The sequence below is a fragment of the Onychostoma macrolepis genome, chromosome 24 (assembly GCF_012432095.1).
Source record: "Onychostoma macrolepis isolate SWU-2019 chromosome 24, ASM1243209v1, whole genome shotgun sequence".
Taxonomy (NCBI): domain Eukaryota; kingdom Metazoa; phylum Chordata; class Actinopteri; order Cypriniformes; family Cyprinidae; genus Onychostoma; species Onychostoma macrolepis.
The window spans coordinates 16,403,676-16,423,952 of record NC_081178.1 but is presented as its reverse complement, the minus strand read 5'-3'; the positions used below and the strand labels follow the sequence as shown (position 1 = coordinate 16,423,952).

General features: G+C 35.8%; 2 protein-coding genes across 4 annotated transcripts; one reads left to right on the top strand and one right to left on the bottom strand.

Moving 5' to 3' along the window:
• Positions 1-4,081, top strand: LOC131532954 (uncharacterized). 2 transcript variants are annotated; one of them, XM_058764867.1, is made up of 5 exons: positions 1-251; positions 1,464-1,512; positions 3,355-3,487; positions 3,554-3,705; positions 3,939-4,068. In XM_058764867.1, the coding sequence occupies exons 1-5, from the start codon at positions 88-90 to the stop codon at positions 4,020-4,022; spliced, it is 582 nt and encodes a 193-aa protein (XP_058620850.1). In that variant the 5' UTR covers positions 1-87; the 3' UTR covers positions 4,023-4,068. The 2 variants fall into 2 exon arrangements, with proteins under 2 accessions (XP_058620850.1, XP_058620849.1); XM_058764866.1 differs by having other exon boundaries at positions 3,554-4,081.
• Positions 4,082-5,940: 1,859 nt separating this feature from the next.
• pdcd6 (programmed cell death 6) lies at positions 5,941-19,922 on the bottom strand. 2 transcript variants are annotated; one of them, XM_058764868.1, is made up of 6 exons: positions 19,738-19,922; positions 16,909-16,970; positions 9,296-9,340; positions 8,677-8,835; positions 8,339-8,448; positions 5,941-6,621 (listed from the first exon to the last, which is right to left on the bottom strand). In XM_058764868.1, exons 1-6 carry the CDS (start codon positions 19,818-19,820, stop codon positions 6,523-6,525), a joined length of 558 nt encoding a protein of 185 aa, XP_058620851.1. In that variant the 5' UTR covers positions 19,821-19,922; the 3' UTR covers positions 5,941-6,522. The 2 variants fall into 2 exon arrangements, with proteins under 2 accessions (XP_058620851.1, XP_058620852.1); XM_058764869.1 differs by lacking the exon at positions 16,909-16,970 and having other exon boundaries at positions 19,738-19,865.
• Between the last annotated feature and the right edge of the window lie 355 nt (positions 19,923-20,277).

The window sequence follows — 20,277 nt, the reverse complement described above, 5'->3', positions numbered from 1 at the left end:
GGTCACGAAAACATGAATGATTATTTATTTTAATGCGGTGCGCTGTCACGCTCTCAACTTAGAAATCAGTCAAATCATGTAACGTGAATGTCGTACAGTATCTTGACCAAGGCTCGAGACAAAAAAAAAAAAAAACGAGTTGAAAGCGTAAGGGATACTGTTTCTCGAGCGCTTTCCACGAGCGCGAGATGGAGTGAAACACGGACAAATGCGTTTCTTCCATTTTTTCATCACCCCATCCAGTGCAGACTGTACACTTTCCCTTTGTCATCACACCCCTGTTGAAAAAAACAGCATATGCTGGTTAGGTATGTTTTGAAAAATGGCTGCTGGTTTGAGTTGGTTTAAGCTGGTCTTTAGCTGGTCATGAGCTGGTTTAAGCTGGTCAAGTGCTGGTCATGTGCTGGTCCTAAGCTGGTCCTGAGCAGGAGCTGCTTAGGACCAGCACATGACCAGCTAAGGACCTGTTTAAACCAGCTCAGACCAGCAGCCATTCTTCAAAACATACCTAAAAACATACCTGCACAAAAGGTTCTTTATAGTGGAATGACCAATGAAGTTTCTTCTGATTATTAAAATGTTCTTTATAATGAGTCAAAAAAAAAAAAAAAAAGTGATTATGTACCTGCAAGCTCAAGTTCAAAACAACAAATCACTGTAGAAGTTGTATATGAAAGATTCTGAGCTTCATGAATAAACAAAGTTGCATTGGTGAGTTTGCACTTTGCAGGCTTGTTTACTAAAAAGAAAAAACAGCAAACACTGAAATTAACAATTTGGGTAAAATACATAGTAATTTATTGGAAAACTATGAGCGTGTTCAGTAATGTGGAGAATGTTTCCTCCAGTGTAGCTCTGTAAATATCTTGTGGATTTTTTTGTTTTGTTTTTTGTTGTTGTTTTTTGCTGTATTTTAATATTAGAGAGATTAACTATAGAATTTTGCTTTTTAACTTAATTTAATTTGTAAATTATATTGAAATGCACAATTTTATAGCCCAAAAGTAATGTTAAAGATGAAACAGAATCAGAGTGTAATAATGTGGATGAATTCCAAAACTGTGGATGAATAGCAAAAACTTAACATAATCATATGTAAACTTTAATTTTAACAACATAAAAGAAAAGTCAGCAGAGAAAATTTGTAAGACCCATGCTTCTACATGTGTCCCTTACCAACCAAATTTAAAACACTCAGGACAAGATCAATATGTGATATAGCACTCACGTTTCAACTCAAAGAAAAACCCAAACCAAACTGTTTTGTAAGATCTTTATTTAAGAACCAACAAAGGTATTGTGGGGAAGGGTAAAGTTGAGGAATCTATTGATAAGACTGTGACTGTGTCTGGTAAACATTCTAATGCAACCCTGATCTGTTTTTATTGTCAACAACCTTGACATAAGGCCTCTCTTTGTCCATTAAGAAAACCCAAAGTGACTAACATGTGTTATGTTCCCAGGACTGAGGATTTTGGTGTACCATCAAAACCTACAGAGAAACTTATAACGGTAATTGTTAATGGTCAACCTGCTCAGGCTCTGGTTGATACAGGTAGTACCCAAACTCTGGTGAAATCTGATTTGTTGAATTGTGAAATGCTGAATTATGGTGATACTGTATGTTTAGGATGCGTACATGGGGATGAACAAATCTATCCAACTGCTGATGTCTCTATGGTGATTGACGAACAGACATACCTGTTAAGGGTGGGCGTAGTTGTGAAGTTAGCATATGACGTAGTGATCGGGGAAGATTTTCCTTGTTTAACTGATTTGGTGGGTTTAACATCCAAATTGTGTGCAGTAGTTACACGTTCCCAGACTAAAGGGTTACAACCCCTTCCTAATGCTGATGCTGATTTGTTTGCTACTGTGGGGAAAGATAAAAAAAGTCAAAGACAGAGACGACAAGAAAAGCATAGGGGGAAAGATAAGGCACAAGACAGCTTACCCAATCTCCCTGACCCTGAGTCGGAACTGATGAACTCCCTTTGGCAAGTTCCTGATCATTTTGGGGAGTTGCAAAAAGCAGATGTTACTTTACAGCCCCTGTTCCAAAAGCTGTGTGAGGTAGATGGCAAGTCTGTGGGTGTACCAAAATTTTGCGAGGACCGGTAGATTTTAAAAGAACAACCTTTTGTACCTGGCTGATACCGAGAATCCTAGACTGGTAGTACCCAAAGCACTGCATCAGATGATTTTACATATGGGTCACGCCATCCCTTGGTCAGTAGATTTAGGCCAACAGAAAACATACGAACGAATCAGTCAAAGATTTGATTGGCCAAAAATGTATCAAGATGTGCAAGAATACTGTAAAACTTGTTCTGAATGTCAAATGGTAGCACCTGTTTGTAAATCAGACAGAAGTTATCTGCAACCTTTGCCTATAATTGGAACTGCATTTGAACGTATAGGGATGGATATAATAGGCCCTTTGGTGAAGAGTAGTTTGGGTCACCGATTTGAACTGGTAATCTGTGACTATGAGTTGGTGTCCCCTCTGAAATTATTACAGATCAGGGAACAAATTTTATGGCTAAACTGATGAAGCTATTGTACAAGAAACTAGGCATTAAGGGAATCAGAACCACGCCATTTCACCCTCAAACAGATGGCCTTGTAGAACGCTTTAATGGTACATTGAAAAACATGCTTAAGAATATTGTTGTAGAGTCTGAGATTGGGATAAATGGCTTCCTTTTCTCCTCTTTGCCTATAGAGAGGTCCCTCAATGCTCAACTGGTTTCTCTCCTTTTGAGCTTTTGTTTGGCAGGCAAGTTCGTGGCCCCATTGGCCGTGCTCAAAGAGGGATGGACAGCAGAGAAACCAGCACAGTGCAGTATTGCCTCTAATGTCTTACAGATGAGGGACAAGTTGGAGAACTTTAGGAATCTGTCAAAGAAAATCTATTTGCTGTTCAGCAAAGACAAAAAGTATGGTACGACACACATGCCCAGGAAAGGGACTTGAAACCTGGACAGAAAGTTCTGGTACTGCTATCATCAGGTACAAGTAAATTGTTGGCCAAGCGCAAGGGTCTGTGTGTTGTTACCCGAAAACTGGGCTCAGTATACTATTCAATTTTATGTCCCGAAAGAAAGCAGCCTAAACAAGTCCTACATGTTAATTTCTTGAGGGAATTCAAGGAGAGGGCATCTGATCTCGAAGGTCTTCAAGATCTCAAAGACCAAGTGATGATGGTGAGAGCAGTAGAGGAGGAAGAGGACGAAACTGATATGGAGCCAGTTCGATCACCACAGGAGGCTCCTGGAGGCCTCTCACATTTGAACAATCATCAACAATAGCAACTAACTGAGGTAGTCCAATCTTTCTCCTCTCTTTTTCCAGGAAAGACCTTGCCGTACCGAGATCCTTACACACAACATCATCTTGAAAGACACCACTCCTATTCGGCAGAAACCCTACCGAGTCCCGGAGAAGATGCTAGAACGATCTCCCACTGGGTTATATCTATATACAGGTATGCCCTTTGGTTTACATGGAGCACCGGCCACGTTCCAAAGATTGATGGATCGTGTACTGGCAGGATGTGAGCAGTATGCAGCTGCTTACCTTGACGATGTGGTGATATACAGTGGATCGTGGCAAGAACATCTGCAGCATCTTGCTGACATTCTGAAGAGGCTTCAGGAAGCTGGGCTCACAATCAACACAATCATGGGTTCAGACGGACGTGAGGTACTTGGGGTACTTGTTCAGACATGGAAATGTGATGTAGCACTTATGTTTCAACTCAAAGAAAAACCCAAACCAAACTGTTTTGTAAGATCTTTATTTTGTTAGTTTCCTCAAGTGGCAGTCACATGAAAGGTGCACATTCCATGGTGACTGTTATCAGAGTGAAATATTCAGGGTGAAGTTGGACAAACAATGTTTGTATACTAATGTTTATGTCTTTTGTCTTCCTGGAGCTGCCTAGTAGGAGGGGCCCGCAAACAGGAAGCCGACTATATGTTACCCTGAAGGGGAGGAGTTGGCCCATTAAGGATGTTTAGGCCTAAATTTCATGAATGTTTATATGTTTGATGTTTTTCAAGGTAATAATACAATTTGTTAGAGGTGATGATTATCAAGGTATTGTCTGTAAGGTAATAAATCCTCTGTAAAGTGTAGAATGTAGGCTACCGTTAGTAACTGATGAGGTGTTACGATTGGTCAGTTTGAAAAATGAAGGAGGAGAAAAAAAGAAGGGTGTTTGTTGGACCAGTAGCCAACTGTGTATCCCATTTTTGTCAAGTATTGAATTGTATTTTGAATAGTTTCTTTTGTTAGTATTTTTTTCTCTTTTATTCTTGTGTTTGGATTACTAACAAACCTGTATGAATTTCAAAAAATTCTTCAAGATATTTTGAAGAATATTGATAACCAAACAGTTTTTGGTCCCCACTGACTTATAGTATCATTATTTTTAATACAATGGAAGTCAATGGGGAGCAGCAACTGTTTGGTTACCCACATTCTATTCCTTTAAAACAATCCATATGTCACTGGGATACATAGTTCATTATACTGGGATATAATTATTCTGGTTATATACAGGGGTTGGACAATGAAACTGAAACACTAGCCAATATAGTGTTGGAGGTTTCATATGCACGGCCTGCTGCCCATTCTCTGATTTCACAAACCAAGAATGGTTTGATGAAAGTTGGGCATCTCTCATCTGAATACTATTAAGCCACTTAGAGTATTTTGGAGTAACAAGTCAGGAAACATTTTCCTCCTTTTTAGATTTTTAAAACACTTCAATTTTCAGGCTAAATATAAACAACCTAAAATTAACTTCATTGTTCACATTTTCTCAACTGATGTTATTGGAGAGAGAGAGATTTCTACAGATGTTTAGTCCTCAAACAAATACTTGTCATCAAACGAGTTGGATGTCTCTGCATTTCGTTTTTATTTATATCTAGTATACTTTCAGATGCTGGTAATCTAGAACTAAAATAAAAACAGCGAGGGTTATGGCTATATACTATTGAAACACTTTATATTTTAACATTTACATTATTGCAAGTGCCTCACAGTAAGCTATTTTTTTTTTTTTTTGTCTGCTTGTACTTCTCATTTTGCAAATGTGAGAAACATCCTAATACTCAAACCATATACAACATCCTATTACTCACACTTAAAAATGTACATCCTTTATTCATACAGATGTGCATTTAACCGTAATCAGAGTATGACCGAAGTTGAAGAATATGCATATCAGTTTCCCTCTTGATTACAATGAAAAAAATCTTATATTTGAAAATGATCATATCTCATACCATTTTTGTTCTAGGTCATAACCAGAAAAGAAACATGATTCAGCAAAAGTCATGTGATTTGTGTTTGTACTTGCGTAGAATGTAAAAACTATAATAATGCTTTATTCAAAGATATATGTGTAATCCTTAATTTTCTCTTAAAAAATTTCAGTCTAACCAGCTTCTTGATGGACTATTATTGAATCTTATTCAAAATATTTAGTAGTAGTTCTAAAGTAAAATAAATCCTGGTGATATATTTTACATTTTGCAAATTATCAAAATGCTTTTCTCACAAACTTAAACCATTATTGTTGAAATATTAAAAAAAAAACTCACTTTTTCATTTTTAAATGCATTGCTATAGGCAGATATGTACTGTATTTAACATGCCCAATCATGTATTACACAAAATCACACACTAGGGGGTAGAATTTTGCTATATATAAAGACAGATATAATGTTTGCATAAACATTCAATCCAACCTTTAAAATATATTTGTTGACCACATTTATATTTTAGTAATGCCACTCATTTATCAGTAATGGCACTCATTTATCTTATGTTTGCTGTTAAGTTATTGGTAGGTGTCCCTGGCCTTTATAAAATAATAAATAAATAATAAAAAGCATTCCTTAAAAGATGCAAATACAAATTAAAGACTCATTTTGAAATGTTCCAGTTTTTAATAAAACAGTTATCTTTTTTTATTTTAACAGTTGTAAGGCATCATGCATGAAAAAGGCATACAAAAGCATATGTACCTCCTTCCTAAATAAAAGATTGAATTACGTTGTGCAGATTAAAAATATAATTCTTTACAAATATATGGAAGAGCTGACAGTCAATCCAAATAAAAGGATCTTATGGCGAAACACAACCTGCTCTCACAGTATTTCATTGTAAACATGAATTCAGCCAAAAAAAGAAACATTAGTTCATGCTTTGACATTAAGGAGGTTTATCAGAAAGCATGCAACCGACTCGTAATATGATTTTCACAATGTCGACATTCCTTAAACACAGAGAGAGAGTGAAATTCCATAATTCTTTCAATAATAATGGTTAAGGTCATAAAGAAATATGATATGACTACTAACAGACAAACAGACAGAATGAAGATTTGTGAAGATCCTGTCCCCTTGTCGTCCTGTAGAGGGTAGTGTTGACTAGTCTCTGCTACAGACCGCGTGGGAGGGACATTTGGTGTTTGGCACAGGAGAGTGCAGGCGTGCTTGTGTTGTGCTATACCACGTTGAAGACCATTGAGAGATACTGCTCGTATGACACCTGAATCCATCCGTCCTGATCTGTGTCATACCGCCGGAACACGTCAGTTAACCTCTGTTCAAATCAAAATACACACAATCAGTATTGGCTGTAAATCACTTCATAATGATGAACCCTTCCAAACCCATAGACTCTTGTTCTTCAGTTCAACACTGTTCAGGTCACGCTTTTACATTTAATGACAATGAATGGGAACTCAAGATTTTAAACTTCAAAAAAGACATAAAAACACCATGAAAGTATAAATAAAAATGGTCTATGTGAGTCAAGAGCAATATATTACAAATCTTCTGAAGTGCAATGATAGCTTTATATTAGGAACAGGTTTCTTTACTGAAAATCTTTGCCTTCAGCTCAATTAACTTGAGCTGAAATCTGCTGGATGGTAGCTCTCCAGGAGCAAGGTTGGAGACCCCTGGGTCTAGATGAAATCCAAACACAAGTGGTCACAAGAGATGCATTTAAAATGCATGTTAAGATCATGTGTAATCGCTAAAGCATGCCTTTTTCTGCTATCGGAAACTTCCTACTTCTGAAGTTGTAATTATCATTGTAATGAGTCATGTTCAAATGTTTTGTTGTCGGTAAGAACAGAAATCATGGTGGACAGCCTATTCATTCTTGCCTGTTTCCAGGGGACATTTTATTAAAGCCAAAAGGTGTATATTAGAAGATACTTAGCCAATATCCAACAGGTTTTAAATATAATGTAGCATACCATATATTTGTGGCCATATAAACATTCCCATCGCTATCTAGATATTCAGCTGGCTGACGATTCCTAAATTTATGTCAAATAAATGCATACAATATGCATTAAAGGTGCACTAAGCAATATTTGAAAAACGCTTTTGACCACAGTGTCAGACCGAGTCCCAAAACACACTTGTAACCAATCAGCAGTAAGGGGCGTGTCTCAGTTTGAGTGCACAGGAAGGATATTAACAGTTCGACTATAGATAGAGAGATGGCAGATAAAAAAAAAAAAAAAAGAGGAAAATATCAGACAAACAAAACATTAAAAAGAAGGGTTATGATCAAATTTCGGAGCAGCTTGCCAGCGGTGGAGAGAACTCAAGGAGCAGGAAGGCCTGGAATCGGACTCCGAGGTTGTGTTGTTTTTTTTCTTTTTGATAGGTGACTAACGCTGATTTTGTTTAGTTTCACACGATTTATCTGTGTTGGCTTTTGTTTGAATATGCTTGTGTGTCATCTTCGCTTGTTTCCATGATCGTCGTTATTCCAGGGTTGTGTACGTACATGTGGGGCGGAGATATCAAAATAGGGGCAAGGTCCTGTTGGGGTATGGGCGTGTTTGTTTTGGTGCTTTCAAATATCAACATCGTTTGGAAAAAAATCGCTTAGTGCCCTTTAAATGGTTATTTCTATTCGTCAATATACATGACTGTAATGACAGAAGAAAGCAATGCAGATGTTGTGAGAAAAATTAATAAAACTTTACAGTACTACTGCTTTCTCTCCTCCATCATATTTAAAGCTTATGGCTCGTCCAACTCGGGTATCAAATTTATCTCCAAATCTCCCAGTTGTAAACACGATCAGTGAGCCCATTCATGTCCAATTTCCGACCAGTATTTACTTTCATTATATTAAAAAGAGTGGCCAGGACATTCTTCGAAAATTCTCCTTTTGTGTTCCACAGAAGAAAGAAAATCGTGGGATTGGAACAACCCCATAAATACCGACCAATTTCTGGGTGAAATGTCTCTCTAAAGAAACTGCAAATGTTGCATATAACACAGATCATTACCTGTAGTACAATACAGCACTGAATGAAGTCATCAAAAGCCACTTGGCCCCTCTTCTGACGGTCAAATTTCTCTATCAGTGTGTTGTAGAACTGATCTGAAAGTCGATAACCTGTGCGAAGAGAGAAGCGTTTGAAGTTCAGTGTTTTCCTCAAGGGTGACATTAATAATTTTCCATCAGTGGTTCCATCAGTTTATTTGTCCTTCCTCTTATTGGTTTTGCGCATCAGTGCCCCTGCCTCTCATTCCTACAGGATTTTCTTTAAACACCTCACCAAATGCATCTATCACCTCCAGCTTTCCATTTATAGCAGTCAATAAGCAAGCATTACAAACTCACCAAAGCCGGTGAGAGCCTGTTTGAGCTCGTTCTTGTCGATAAACCCTGAGTTGTCCCTGTCGTAGGTGCGGAAGATGTTCTGCCAGTCTGTGATGTACTTCCAAACGCCGGCAAATTCATTGAAGTTAACTCCGCCTTTGTTCTCCCGATCAAACATAGCTGAAAAAAAAAGAATTGCCCTCAATTTGAAAATCCCAAAAACTGTTTGAGATGGTCAAAATATTGTGAAAATGTATTCAAGAAAGATCACAATTGAACTGTTACTGTGGTCATGTCAATCCACTTGAAATGAGCCGAAAGTGATCATTTACTTTATTCTGGAGTTAGGAATCATTACACGCAGTCAATTATTATTGACTAACTTTCTCAAGAAAAGCCCTGCTGATTTCTGTTGTTTAATACAAAAACCTTCCACTTTCTGAGCTACTTTCAAGGCAGATGACAGCTACATTTTTCCAGTTTGAGCTGAAACAACTGAACCTTTCTTTGCTAAGTGTGCTAATAGGAAACATTGCAGGTTGTCATGGAGCTCACAAACAAACAGAGGATTATGGGACAAAAGAGAAAAAGACACAGCATGTCTATGTTTTTGTGAATGCAAAAAAATAACAATACTCACATATAATTGATCTGACAGTCACAGGGTTGAAAGGCGTCCATGTACCTGGGGATGAAACAAAAACAGATAACAATCAGATTCCATATAAAACTAAATTATTAAAACAACAAGCAGAAGCTTGACTCCATATGCCATCACTCCTGCAAGCAAAATGTTAATACATTTATGTCACCTTCCAGGTAAAACACAACATGAAATGATATCCACAAAGCATTTAATTTCTGCAGTGTGACATATATAAGCGAAATAGAATTTTCAATGAAATAATGAAGAGCAGAAATGCCAGTGCTTGATTATTTTTTGGAAGGCTGATAAAACTGACTTTTTCCGCTGTGTGACGTCTTTGACGTCAGCTGCCAATGGAGATTTGGATTGCTTATTTTTAGGTAATATAAACTGTTTTATTAATTTACAATATATTTTTTATATAATTTATATATATTAATTATATAATATATTCTATATGAATGAATGATTGTTATAGTGTAATATAATAGTGGTTACATCAGCAGACAAAAAACACTGGTCAAACTTTAATGGGTCTATGTTGCACAAATAAGAATTTAGAGTTACACTTTATTTAAGATATTACAGTGCATTTATACATTTAAGTAATAATTCACAACATGCACTTACTATATTTAGTTGGGTTAGTAGGCTTAGGGTTACATTTATTACTATATTAAGTACACGAAATGTGTACAATGCAAAGTAATATTAATTAACAACATGTACTTACTATGGTTTAAAGCTAGAGTTCAGTTTGGCGTTAGTTACTTGTAATTATGCATAATTATTGTTATTACTATTGTAGATACATGTAACAAGTGTATCAAGGAACAAGTGTTACCAAAAGGTTCTGCGCCTTTTGAAAGCACATGACATTTGAACTCTTAAGAATAATATACATTGAGTAATCATACACAGTAAAACCAGGAAAACTGATTCAATAGAGTCGGTTTAAATTTCATATCATTTTTAACATAGCCAGAGGTAACAACACAGCTGTATAGTTTCTATTTTTCCCTCTTAGTAACATGTTCCTCTGTTTACTTGCAGTCTCCCCTGATAGAATCACTAAGGAGTGGCATTTTGGTCATAACATAAGGTAGTAAGAAAGACATTTCAGGTACGCTTCAATAGACACCCTTCACTGACCTTGAGGAACACACTTTATAGTCTATATAGGTCATTCTCTTATTCCAGCTCAGTGAACCCTCCCTTTCTGCTTTGGCTGAAATAACACTATCATTTGTTTCAGCTCGCTTATCTTAGCACACCTACAACACACAGTGGGCGCGCTGGGGGAAACAACACCAGAAGACACAGGACTGAAACGTACAGCTGTGAAATAAAGCCATTCTTCTTGGCGATGCTGAGTCACGGCCTGACACACACTCACGGAGCCGCTATGAGAGAGAGGAAGGACTTGCACTGGTGATGAACAATCAGGCAATCAGAGAATAATAACGATACTCCTCTAGTTGGTGGGACAGGGATAGTTGTAAACAGAGCAGGAAACAGGAAGCACAGAATGGAAAAAATAACGTTTGTAATGTTTTTTAAAAAGGAGTGTGTTCCTGTCAAACAAGACCACCAAGGTCACCCTGACCATATTAGGTAGGCTATTGGAAATAGTGTGAACAGCGTGGTGCCATCTCAGAGAGAGAATGGCTGCTAGTGGCAAGGACCGGAGAGGAGGCGGGTCTGAATTCAGGCACAAAGACGCCCCTATGTGCTGCACACTGGCTCCAGTCACGGCACTGCCTACTCCGGGAGGAATCATGGAAAAATGGCAACATTCACATCACTCCACTAGACAAGTACACAGCAGTCTGCCGCATACAACAACACTGCATATGTTAACACAAGGACTTCTTTTTATATAATCTTCGAGAGTCAAACACAGCTGATAAAACAGCATTTTGTGTTATGAGACTAAGCTTGAAAAAGATATACTAAATCCAAATTTTTTGCTACACCTGCAAGCAGTGAGTGAATTATACAAAAAAAATAAAATAAATACTGGATGTAAAGACTGTATTTTGTATAATAAGTAACTTTTTTTAAAGAAATGAATACTTTCATTCAGCGAGGGCGCATTAGATCGATCAAAAGTGACATTTATGTGATATTTGTGACATTTATAATGTTCTTTTGAACTTCCTATTTATCAAAGAGTTCTTAAAAAAAAAAACGATCAGTTTTCACAGTTTTAATCAGGACAACTGTTTTCAACATTTATAATAACAAGAAATGTTTCTTGAGCAGCAAATCAGCATATTAGAATGATTTCTGAAGGATCATGAGACAATGAAGACTGGAGTAATGGCTGCTGAAAATTCAGCTTGTCCATCACTGAAATAAACAAATTACATTTTAAAATATATTCCAATAGAAAACCGTTATTTTAAATTATAACAATATTTCACAATATTACAGTTTTTACTGTAATTTTTATTCTAAATTAAATAAAGTCTTGCTGAACATAGGAGATTCATTTCTGTCATAACAGTTTCCATCTCTTCATGAAATTAAAAGGGCAAGGCATATTGTTTTTATATTTTCATTTTGGCAGCCTAATGTGAGGAATTTTTTCCCCTAAATGTCACTGTGTCACCACATGGAGATCTGAAAAAGAATAAACTTCAGGGTTCACTCTTAAAAATAAAGGTGCTTCACGATGCCATAGAAGAAACTTTTTTTGTCTAAATGGTTCCATAAAGAACCTTTAACATCTCAAGAACTTTTCTGTTTCACAAAAGGTTCTTTGTGGCGAAAGAAGGTTATACAGATTATAAAAAGGTAAGAAAGAGATGGTTCTTTAAAGAACCTTTGACTGAAAGGTTCTTCTATGGCATCGCTGTGAAGAACCTTTTAAGCACCTTTATTTTTAAGAGTGTTCCAATATGTGACCCTGGACCACAAAAGCTTAAGTGTCAATTTAAAGAGTTACAACTATTTGAAAATCTGGAATCTGAGAGTGCAAAAAAAATCAAAATATTGTGAAAATCACCTTTAAAGTTGTCCAAATCAAGTTCTTAGCAATGCATATTACTAATCAAAAATGAAGTTTTGATATATTTACGGTAAGAAATTTACAAAATATCTTCATGGAACATGATCTTTACTTAATATCCTAATGATTTTTGGCATAAAAGAAAAATCGATAATTTTGACCAATACAATGTATTTTTGGCTATTGCTACAAATATATCCCAGCAACTTAAGACTGGTTTTGTGGTCCAGGGTCACATATAACCTTCAGATGATAAATTTTTCTCCAAGGTCAAAATTGTTAGTTGTTAGAATCACAGTTTGATTTGAATCATTAATATTGCTTACATCAGTCAGACTATAATTTTTACAATTCAGTTTAAACCATGTAAAGTTGCATTAAAGTAACAGCCAACTGTCTTTTTTAGGTGACCACTGATAAGTCTTAATTTAGGACTAGTATGGTCAAAACACCCTATTCAAGCCTGATTCTATGCAAAAGTTTAACATTTTTAACAATCTGAACTCTGATGCCTTTAACACCACAAGCAACCCTGCAGTGCAAACTACCCTAAAACAGGCAGCAGTCCACATCTGAGAGAAATTCATTGTGTATTCCAATAAAACAGAGTCAACCAAGACTAAACATGCATAACCTTTCCCAGCCCCGACAGCGAGTTTGAATGCTTTCATTACCATTTATGCTTTTTGAGTAAAATTCATTATTCCCTGGTCACAGGAGTGAAATTATGAATGCAACATGGCTGGAGTCAGTGAATTGAACGGTTGTGACATAGTAAATCAAAGCTGCCCACTGCCACTGCTTCACTTACAGCAATGACCTCTGATATAAATCTATGTGAACAGCATTACTCCAGCAAACGCCTAGAGCAGCATAGGAGAAAATCAAGAGTGCATAAATATGTTGAGCCAGCCAAACGACAGAGCTGAGAAGAGAGCACTTTTACTGTAAGACAATCAAATAAAATCAGACACCCTGAACAACAATAATTAGAGGAAGAGAGAGAGAGAGAGAGCAAGAGAGAGAGAACAAAGAAAAAAGGTTTTCAGTAACAGTGCCAACTTGGAGAATTAACAGAAGTGTTAGTTAAACATAATGATAGTGATTATGTAATTTTCATAATATATGGTCACTGTTGTCAATAGATAATAAAACATAAAAATAACAATACAAAATTTAATAGGATAATAAAACTTCTATATTTTAATTAGTAAATATTTGAGTAAATACTGCATAAAACAAGCATCAACTTATTTATCAATTCATGTTTCGTTTCGTCATCACGTAGTTGCTTATTATGTATATCAGCATCTGTCATCCTGCTCTGCAGATACAGTTTTCAAGTATAAGAGCTTAAACACATATTTTCAAAGCATCTTTGATTCAGCTTGGTAAATTCAAATCATTTACATGTATCAGTTTAAACTGTCTGTTGCAATTCATCAAAGCAAAAATCTGATTCAAGAAATTGATTACGTTGTCACTGAAAATATATTCCCAGAAGTCTTTGCAATGGTTTTTCATGTATTAAAAAACAGCAATATTTATGTACTACATTGGTGTATACATAAGCAAATTATTCTGAAGCCATATTACGTGTGGAAGAAATGCCTTGATTATTTAAAGATTTTTACTGTGTTTTAGTTTTTGAATCTACTTGAATCTGTTTGATCAAAATGATGGTTTCTTTGAAAAAAATAATTCAGCTATTTCAGAACAAATACATTAATATGGAGATATAAGGTTGAAAATTATTGAACGATAATGCAGACATATAGAGACATATTGAGCACATTAGTGTCGAGGTCAGATGCCTAGGGCAACTGCTGTGTCCCTGAGGTGCATTCAGTGACTCAGAACAGAGTATTGGACTTCAGCAGTGCTTGACCTGACCACTGAACCACTAATCTAAGAACAGAACGGCACCAGTCATATACTACATAACATGCAATATCTGTTTTCAAACCTCTACAATACTAATATCTTCAGAATATCACAGGGTTACAACTTTATGCAGTTCTATACTTCACAATGCAGTGCTGCTGAGAGTGATAATGGTCTGTGTGCTATAACACAGCATTGCACTGCTGCAGTGCTGACAGGAACATGCATTGGGATCATTGAACCATTCGGCTTAAACTCACACAGCCTGCTCTCAAGAATGATAACAGAGTTTCCTGCTAATTCTGCACCTCATTGAGACGAGCACTACATCAACCTTACTGCTCGGAGCAGATAACAGCTTCTGGCAGGAGTGGAAGAACTCCGACCCACTTTGGCAGCAAAGCCATATGCTCATGAAGCAGAAAAGGATGAGGAGGTGTTTGAATAAGGCACATTCCATAAGTATAAGGTACACTGTGATGTCCTATTACTTTAATTTTTAGAGAACTACTAGACATGTTTGATAAACTGTTACCTACACTGTAAAAAAAAAAATCTGTAAAATTTACGGTAAAAAAACGGCAGCTGAGGTTGCCGGAATTCTACAGTAAAAAATATGGTCACAACATTTTAGGTTTTACAGTTTTAACTTAAATTTACAGTTAAATACCGTAATTTAATTAACTGATATACCAACCTATTAAAGTACTGAAATCTGTTTTGTACCTTTGAAATACACTGATAACCACCAAATGCAGGTGGTGATGAGAAAGTCACATGATGAACCAAAGTCCATCACAGGCAGCTTTTAAATAATAACATATATAGAAGGTGCACAGTGTCATTCACACTAACACTAAACTCATTCATTAAACTGAAATATGCAGTAAACATTAATTTAACAACATTAGATGTAACATACAACCCTAATAAACATAACTGATGAGAAAAAACTGAGAAGCAGCATAGTTATTTTAAAGAAAAAACATCAAATTCAAACAAAATTTGAAATGCAACGCAGGGAATTCTGGGACCGTCAATTTATGTTTTTTCCCTGTATATTTTACAGGAACTTACCGTTAACCATTTAACAGGTTTTTACTGTAGCATTTTCACAGTTTTTTACCGTTAAAATCACGGTAATTTTTTACAGTGTAACAAAGTTTGCTTAGCATGAAAAGTAGCTAGTTTAAAAAACTTCTAATGTCTGTACCCTCCCTTAAAGCAGTTATTTTATTTAAATTTTTTCACTTTACAAACAAACTTAACATTCCTCAAAATCGTGACTTAAGAAATAACATCATGGAGGAGACATACACTATTGTTCAAAAGGTTAAGGTGACTAAGACTTTTATTATTGAAAGAAATTACGATTCTAATTCGGCAAGGATACATTAAATTGATCAAAAGTGAATTCTTCAATGTTAAGGCCGATTCACTCTGCACCGACAGATACAGACAAATGGTAACACGCATGTTCATTGGGTTTTGTCAGATCAGTGTGTCAGCAGTCTTTCATCAAAGAACACTGAAAAAAATGTATGTGTGTTTTTAATATTCATAATAATAATAAATGTTTCTTGAGCACCAAATCAGCATATAAGAATGATTTCTGAATGATCATGTGACACTAAATACTGGAGTAATGGCTCAAATAAATGCAGCCTTGGTGAACATAAGAGACATCTTTAAAAAAAAAAAAAAACATTTAAAAATCTTATCCACCCCGAATTCCTGAATGGTAGTGTATCTCATTCCAAGTTTTTACACAAATTGATTGTTGACTGCACTCATGAAGATAACCCTTAAGTAAATCTTAAACATTATTCTTTGATTTGTGATTATCAATATCAACAAACCAACATTTGTTCCCAAACTAGCGAGTCCCTATTGCTTTATTTAAATATTACCCATTCTTGCGTATTTGATGAAAATAAATAGCAATCACTTCCATTTAAACTGTATTTAGAAAAATTATGGTAACAGGGTTACATAAAAGGCAAACAAATTAGTGGAAAATAACAAAATAATATTTTGTTTTACATTTTCAAGTACTTCATTTCACTGATCATTTGTTGAAAAAAAAATAAAAAATACAAATAAAAGTAATGTTTAACAGTGTCAGGCCATATTTTGTACTCTATACATGGAAAACGCAGTGAGATTATCTGAAATTTCCAATAGTCATCTATAAAATGGTATTAATGCTGGTTATTGCTTGGTATTTCATGAACAAGAACATTTAGCAATAATAGTCAATGTGGGCATTTTTCATTTAGCAACAATACTGTGAGCATATTTATATACATGGGGAACAATCTTTAAAGATCACCATCATAAAAAAAAAACAAAGGAATGATATTTTTAGTGAAACAAAATTAGAGTATATGTTAGTATGGAAATATCAGCGTGGCACATGTAAATTGTGCTAAATCATATTGCCAAAACAGTAGTGTTGACAGGATGACTGTTACAGGAAAACACTTACTGTTTGTACAAGAAACATGTTTTTCTGCTGTAAGGAAACCTGGTTCCTTTTATTAATAGTCTGATATTCCAAAATGAAAGTTGTTCAGTGGAAACATCACACGATAATTATACTTGAGGGCCTTTGCTGAACATTTATCTTTCAACTCCAGTTGGAATATGTTTATTAGTGACTAAAAAAAGTAAGAAAAAAGGAAAATTAATTTAAAAAAATAAAACATACCATTTGATAATGCCTGCTGAAGCTCTGTGTCTGATATTGCCCCGCTCCTGTCTTTATCTACCCTGGAGGAAACAGAAAAATTATGAATTATTTGCTAGCCAAAATAATGTAATTCATGTTTTTTTTTTTAAAACTTGTTTTATAGTGATTGACTTAAATACCATAACAGTGTCTAGAACTGTAATGGGACAAATAAGAAGCAATCTCAGGATGTGGGCCTGATCAAATGAAACTGAAAGTAAAAGCTTATATAGAGAACGATTCAGAGACCTCGTGTTTCAAATGTAACACTGAAAAAGGTCCATTCATTTACATCTAAACAGTTTTCTTTTCCTTTGAGTTTACATATGGTGCATTTTAGAAAAGTGTCTTGGGAAGCCAGATGATTTGTTCTTTTAAATCCTCACATATTCATTCATTGGTTCATTGATGTTGTGAAGGCGCGGCCCCATGCTGATATTTTTATGATTCATTTCAGTCAAGACATGTCAGCAACGACTTTAAAAGAGGAAAAGTTTGTCTCACGCAGAGTGAGTGAGTTGGCTATTTCTGCTGTTGGGAGTGTCTTTTCCATTACACATATGCCATAAATCGTAAAAAGGACACGTTTCCATTACAGGCCCTCTGAGCTGAATTTAAGGGAATGCCGTTCCATGTGGAAATTACATGTATTATTTGGTGTGTTTTGTAATAAAGAGATTATGGTAGAAAGGGATTGAGTTTTACAAAATCCTGTGCTACATTATTATAAAACAAGCATGAAGCAATATGCCTTAGCACACCAACAAAACCCCTGTATTTCTCGGCAGCTGCAGAAAAAAACATAGAAAAACAGCATTGACAGGCTAGAGAGAGGCCTCCTCAATAATTTGGACACCTAAAACCTTGAAAGAGAGTCTAGTCTGGGCCATAACCACAGTAAACTGTGAAAGGAATGTCTTGTTGGCTTGTTTATCTAACAAGACCCTGCCCAACCAGGCAATATTTGAACTCGTGACTCTTATTCACACAAGGAATTCTGAAACAACCATCAACTTCAATCAGGCTATATGTAGTGAATTATGATAAGGCATCGTTTGAGAATCTTTGAACTAATTTACTAGCTGGACTGACTAAACCACAACTTCCATTCAAGGAAAGTATGATCAGGAACATCTGGGTCGCTTTTTCCTAAAAGGAAAGTGGGAAAAAAAAACACAAATTACGTCTAAATTTATCCCAACCTTCTCGGAGTTTAGAGTGACTGCCTTTGGTTTTCCCAATGTTTCAGTAACTGTAGGCTCTCAGGTTGAGAGCCTTTTCCCCCTCAATTCCCTATTATATCACAGCGATCAGGCAGAACAACAATCATACCACTATACGTTTATGAGGTTTCAAACTGGGGTCCAGGGACCCTCAGAATGCCGCAAGAGAATACTAGGTAATGTCTAGAAAAAAAAAAGTTTAAAAAAAAGTAAATATAAATAAATAAATAATTTTAAAAAATACAATTAATCTAACAAACTAAAAAAAAATTTTTTTTTTAAAACAAACAAACAAACAAACAAACAAACATTGAATTAATAAGTAAATAAGAAAATAAATAAATAATACATATAATACAACAGTAGCCTACTATAGAATTGAATAGAAATGTAAAAAATGTAATGGAATAGAATCAAAATATTTTTCAAATAATACTTTACACATATTTTTAAGCATAAGTTGTGTGTCTTTATACATTTAATATATATATATATATATATAGAAAGAGAGAGAGCTGTCTTTAACATATAGGATGGGGGGTACCTCTCAGGATGATTATCATATTTGGGGGTCTCTGTTTTCTAAAAGATTGAAAAACAAATCAATGTAATAGTAAGCAACCACTTACATGTCATATGCACTAAAAGTAATCATCATAATCCAGCCATAATACAACAAAGTTCACCTTGCATTTCAATATTGTCATGGAAACTCTTAAGTAATAAACATACTCACAGATGACTCATATGTAATGTACAGATAAACACTGGTGACTCACTAACACCTTTAGACATTCCCGAGTCATATGACCAAGGGACAATCATTTGATACTGAAAATATTAGAATATAACAGCAATGTTGCTGGGTTACATTTTTTGAGTTGCATCCATTTCTGCGTTTTGACGGCAGTGTAATGCTATTAGGGGCGTTTAAACGAGTTCTTGAGTTCAAAACGAAAGTTGAACTACTTTTAACTTGGCAAGGCATCTTAAAAACGTAACGCTTGTAGACATTGACAACATAGCGACGCCACGGCCAGATACGTCGTAGGTATGTGTACATAAATCAACAATGTAAAAAAAAAAAAAATAGTGCAACTGGAAAACAAGAAGAACGCGTCCCGTGTGAACGGCCCTTAAGATTCAATCCTCTGCAGTATTACATAATTCATTACTATAGAGACGAGCAACTTAGTTAAATCAAACCAACTCACTCTCTGCTCACTTATAATATATTGTGGCATTCGAAACTGCTAAAAACTAGGCAAACGCGTAACGTTATTCGAGTTCATCTCAAATGCTCAGTTGCAATAGAAAATGAGTAACGTTAACTGTGTTGAATGGCGGAATAATGAAAGTCAGACGAGAAGAGTCTGCTATCAGCTGAAAAGCAATCGAAAAACGGCGGAAGTAACTACAAAATATTACAGACATTTGCTTTTGCGGGCTATACGATCCTCTACTAAAGTTTCCCAATGCATTTCGTATCTACTTGTACGTGACTTGCAAGAACAAGCTCTTTCCTGCTGCGCTTGTCAAATCGACAGGCGTTCAAATGCGGAATCCGTGGTCGTGTTTCACTCACCTCTGAAATATATTCCATAAAAAGCTCTGATCCGGCGGCGCGCTGTTATAATGAGGTGGTCTATACTGATTATGGTAGGCCATGTCCTCTGCTTGCCCCGCTAAACGATAAAATGCGCTCTATGAGCAGCGAAATTCAACTTGCTTAAATCTGACAAAAAAATTCTTCACGCAGAGGCGTGGCGTCAAACTCCCCACTTCCCATTAAAAATTAGCGGACGTCACGCGAGACCGCCCCCTTCGAACTCTCCCGGGGACTTTCCGCTGTTTTGATTGGCTCGTCTCATGCCAGCGCGGACTGTTTGCGCTAAATGGGCGGGGCTAACAGTCTGACTAATGGAAAATGTGAAGTGTTCTTAAATTAAATATTTCTGTTTGACAGATTTCGACAGGATAAATGTATTTTTCCCACAAATACCAAGGGTATTCAAGGCCAAAGTGATGAATGTTATGGCGTTTGTAGGGTAGCATAATTTATTACACATTCCTACTGTCACACAAATAAATAATTTGTCAATGTGTCACTTTAAACCATAAAACA

Coding starts and splice junctions, on each gene's coding strand:
- LOC131532954 (XM_058764866.1), top strand. CDS start 88: ATGTCGTACAGTATCTTGACCAAGGCTCGAGACAAAAAAAAAAAAAAA. Junction 1,513..3,354: donor CTACAGAGAAACTTATAACG/GTAATTGTTAAT, acceptor CTCTTTTTCCAG/GAAAGACCTTGCCGTACCGA. Junction 3,488..3,553: donor TGGGTTATATCTATATACAG/GTATGCCCTTTG, acceptor GTGTACTGGCAG/GATGTGAGCAGTATGCAGCT.
- pdcd6 (XM_058764868.1), bottom strand. CDS start 19,820: ATGGCCTACCATAATCAGTATAGACCACCTCATTATAACAGCGCGCCG. Junction 8,836..9,295: donor GACTGTCAGATCAATTATAT/GTGAGTATTGTT, acceptor TTTTTTTTTCAG/CTATGTTTGATCGGGAGAAC. Junction 6,622..8,338: donor AGTGCTGTATTGTACTACAG/GTAATGATCTGT, acceptor TGATTTGAACAG/AGGTTAACTGACGTGTTCCG.